We start from the raw sequence: 4,026 nt of genomic DNA on the forward strand, positions 1-4,026 counted from the left end.
ATAGTGAGGGAAAAGATGAACGATTTATACCTTAGTGTTTCGAGTTTCTTCAAGTGCCCAATATCAATGATGTAATGAGATCCCCTGTCAGCCTCTACACCGACATCACCTACGATCGGACTAACATTAAAAAATGGCTTGAATCTGGCCACAACACCTGCCCGACCACCATGCAAGTCCTCAATTCCACGGACGTCGTCCCAACAACAATGAAGTTGAAGTCGTTAAATTACCGCTTTGGATCTGATTCTATTTACAAAGAAGTCAAAGAACGATTAAAGAAAACCAACTCGGATGATGCTTTATTTTCATCGTTCAATTTTGTTCTTTAGAAAGTCAACTTAGATCCATAAATTAGTGTTGCTAGGGTTTTGGAATCACTCGCCATATTCGATTACGATTCTGGAAGAGTAATCACCGAACAAAAAGGCTTATTAAACGAGCTTTATCGTCTTACCAACACGTTAACAAATCAGACAACAATTGAAGCCAAATTAACCGTTATCATTGCGATTTCCACATCCAAGCCGGCCAAAAAGGATCTCCTTCGATAGGGGATTGTGAGAACCATCAGACGGATCCTGATTGGTTCTGAAAATACAGTTACAGTGATAGAAAAAGCAACGTTTGGATGTCGTCGCCGATCACAGTTTTTCACAGTTTTCCAGCGTGAATTGAATCAAATTGTTATTTTGAGAGAGAGAGAGAGAGAGATGCCTAAGGTGGAGTTTTTATTTATTTTCTTTTAAAAAAAAATAGATGTAGATAAAGAAAATTAAAAATATATTATAATTGGTATATAATTTATGTGGATGAGAAACTATTTGTTTATTTTTTAAAAGTGATTGAAATCAGTTAGACCATCTATGGATTTTTAAACTTCAGGATTATATACTAGATTTTGGAAAAACCACATGGGATTATTTGAGGTTTTGTCAAAAACATATGTCGGCACCGACGGATATATTAACCACAAATTTTATATAGTATTAATTTTGGAAGGTCTAAGGAATAGTTAAGTTCTGCCAATTCAATATCGGCCCCATATAGTTTGAGGGGTCGCAATTTTAGTTCCTCATCTGCTCCACCTCCCACTCCCACTGCTTCCAATGAGTACAACAGATGATCCACCGAGATGATCTAAACCAGAAAACAGCAAAATCACATCGACCAAATTTGTGCTTCCTTCTCTGATCCGTCCTTCCCACTGTCACTCACTGCCGATTTAGGGTTCGCCCACCTCCACCGTCATATCGATATCCCTTATGTTGCTCCCAATAACTCAATGGCGAGTTTCAAGCTGCAAAAAACTCATCCTATAGCGTCCGACTTCAATTCCATCACCTACGACTACAAAAAGAAACGAGACAGATCAGTAGAGACTCATAAAAATGTTTTTTGTAGAGGTATGGGATGTTTATGTTGAGCTATGAGATATATCACACCAAAGAAACTCCGCCTCCTTTGCATCTGCGTTCCTTCTTTTTTTTTTTTTTTTTCTCTCAGAAACAAAATCGACCTCGTTAGATCAGACTGCTTCTTAGGTTGTTCTTTCTTTAATAATCAAGAAATGCAATATTTCTTAGGTTGGTTTATTGGTAATTTTGTATTAGTCATGAGTATGGACAAGTGTTGGAAGTAATTACTCTTTCATCCTTAGTTTATTACGTGCTTGGGGTTTATGAGTTGTTATACTCCCAAATTTTATTAAGATCTGATAGGCACTAAGAACTCATCTTCTAATGCATTGTTGCAGAAGAGAAAACAGATGTTGAAAAAAAAAAGTAGTGAAAAGATCATGGAAGGTAAGGCAATGAATTTATGGTATTTCTAAAAATCTTGATTATTGTTTATATCCAATTGAAAACATACAAATCCTTAATGTTATATATTATTGATCTTTAAATATGATTAGAAGAAACTCTGAAAGTAAAGTCAATTGAAAAATCTCCATGTTTTGCTGCTGCTTAAAGGTCTGATATCCGAACTCTGTATTTGTATCACAGATGCAGAAACTATTAATAAGATTGACCAGATAATACAAGTATTTGAAGCTTCAGTTTTCGAAAGGGTAAAGAAGTTAAGAACGATCGTTCGAACTATATAGGAACAATAATCAATTTTACCTTAAAGTTTTTTATATATGATGCCATTTTGTTATGCTTTATGCAAATTATCTATGAATAATTTCTCTATTACTTTTACCATTGATGAAATTTAGTATCAGAGATCTTGATTTTTCGTCTTTCATGAATGTATGATGTAAATTTCTTTTATTATTGTTCTATTATCAGGATACCGTGCACATTGATTGTTTTCCACATTAGGGTTACGTTTTTTATAGTTATCTGATTAAATTCTAAATCTTTTTTGTACAATCTTAACTTCAAAAAACAATTTAAAAACATTGGAGGTAATGGCTGACCAAGTCAAATCAGTTTTTTTTTTTTTTTTTAATTTTTTTTTTATGTGTAGGAGAGTTGATGGAATTATAGAAAGGTCTTTCTCACCCCCTCTCTCGGCTATGTACTTGTCATCGATTGTTCTTTCATTCATTTATTCTAAAATCTTATTTTTGTATATTAGGCTTACATGTACTGAGTTATGCTCCTGGGTATTATTTTAAAGAAATTATTTTGGCTGTGTATGAGCTTTTTAAATGATTGTTTGGTCTCATTTCATAAAATGAAATGAATTATTTACATAAATGTTTTTGGAATTAATAAAATTCACTTTTGCACATATGGACTTCATTAAGACAGATAGTGACAGTTTTTTCCATCTTAATTTTCTGCAGATGCATTTTGGTGGATGAAAATGACAACGTTCTTACCAAATGACAACGTTCTCTTTTGTGAATTAGCGGATTTACTTTTTATAAATGTTCTTTTGAAAACAAAACATTAAAAATGCAGGAAATAGTAATGTACTTTTACTTTTTTGAGTACATTGAAAATCTATTTTATATCATTGTACACACATTGACTTTCATAAATAAAAAATCGTTTTTTTTCCCTTCGTACATTATAAATACGTCATCTACAATTTGACTTCTATGAGATCAATAAGCAAACAAGTAAGTTTTTTAATAAAATGCCTTAAGGGGCATTTTGACGCTTTGTTTGGATCATAGGGAGTAGTTTGGTTATAATGAAAGTACCTTCAAAGAAAAAACCAATAGCAAGCTTTACAGCTTTCATGATAATAACCAATTTTTTCTTTTTACATCACCATTTCAATAGGAGGTTGAACCTGCTCAAGCTGAAGCCACGTCTCCTCTATATTATCATTCTCAAATGCGTCAATGGGACATGAATATACCGGCTATAACAAAGTTATCTATTTCAACAAACAAAACATTAGGAATGGTATTAAGTGAAATCCCAATATGTTTTCTGTATTTTATGGTGTTTTTGTGTTTACCATCGACAGTTTATAACACACACTCATGATTAACATATATTGTTGTAGTTGGACAAAAATACCTCTGCAAGTGACTCACCTACTTCGCTATTTATGTGTATGTGCATGTATGTATGTGATTTTTGTGTATGACAATTGTTGGAGCATTAGAAAAAGGAAATTAATGTAAATTTTGTTGAATTTATATGCTATGGAAGTTGATTTGTGTTTAAGTGGATTGTATAAAGATTTTATAGTTACCTGGTGTACTTTGATCATAGGGTATACTAATAGATTAACTGATGGATTTTGAAAATCAGATTTTGTATATGTAAAATCGGGTATTTTAAAAAAACACATTAATATTTGATGTAAACCATATCTCTTTTCCCTACAATATATTGTTGGATTTGCATTTACCAGAGCCATCAAACATCAACAAAATTTTTTTTACCTACCAGTTTAAATCAAAGAAAAGTATTAATCATTTTCTCTCTCTCTCTCTCTTTTTTTTTTTTTTTTAAATTAATTTTTTTAAATTATTAGTATGTAATATTGGTCTATTTTGATCAAATCGACCGGATCTTTAATGGTGTAATTTACGGTATAATTTATATGATAGTT

General features: G+C 32.1%; 1 protein-coding gene across 6 annotated transcripts; it reads left to right on the plus strand.

Moving 5' to 3' along the window:
* The first annotated feature begins 968 nt into the window (after positions 1 to 968).
* On the plus strand, positions 969 to 3,670 carry LOC145116894 (uncharacterized). Of its 6 annotated transcripts, none has more exons than XM_079053201.1 (4): positions 1,007 to 1,406; positions 1,757 to 1,805; positions 2,007 to 2,071; positions 3,243 to 3,670. In XM_079053201.1, the coding sequence occupies exons 1-4, from the start codon at positions 1,392 to 1,394 to the stop codon at positions 3,450 to 3,452; spliced, it is 339 nt and encodes a 112-aa protein (XP_078909327.1). In that variant the 5' UTR covers positions 1,007 to 1,391; the 3' UTR covers positions 3,453 to 3,670. The 6 variants fall into 6 exon arrangements, 1 of the variants encoding a protein (XP_078909327.1); XR_013712366.1 differs by lacking the exon at positions 3,243 to 3,670 and adding an exon at positions 2,798 to 3,012 and having other exon boundaries at positions 1,011 to 1,406; XR_013712363.1 differs by lacking the exon at positions 3,243 to 3,670 and adding an exon at positions 2,798 to 3,012 and having other exon boundaries at positions 1,008 to 1,805.
* Positions 3,671 to 4,026: the final 356 nt, after the last annotated feature.

Source organism: Lactuca virosa, chromosome 5 (assembly GCF_052849685.1).
Source record: "Lactuca virosa cultivar CGN04683 chromosome 5, Lactuca_virosa_CGN04683_v6, whole genome shotgun sequence".
NCBI lineage: Eukaryota > Viridiplantae > Streptophyta > Magnoliopsida > Asterales > Asteraceae > Lactuca > Lactuca virosa.

Bases quoted from the DNA above. Each gene is read 5' to 3' on its own strand.
- LOC145116894 (XM_079053201.1), top strand. The intron at 1,806-2,006 runs GTAAGGCAATGA...TTTGTATCACAG, and splicing joins TAGTGAAAAGATCATGGAAG to ATGCAGAAACTATTAATAAG. The intron at 2,072-3,242 runs GTAAAGAAGTTA...CCATTTCAATAG, and splicing joins AAGCTTCAGTTTTCGAAAGG to GAGGTTGAACCTGCTCAAGC.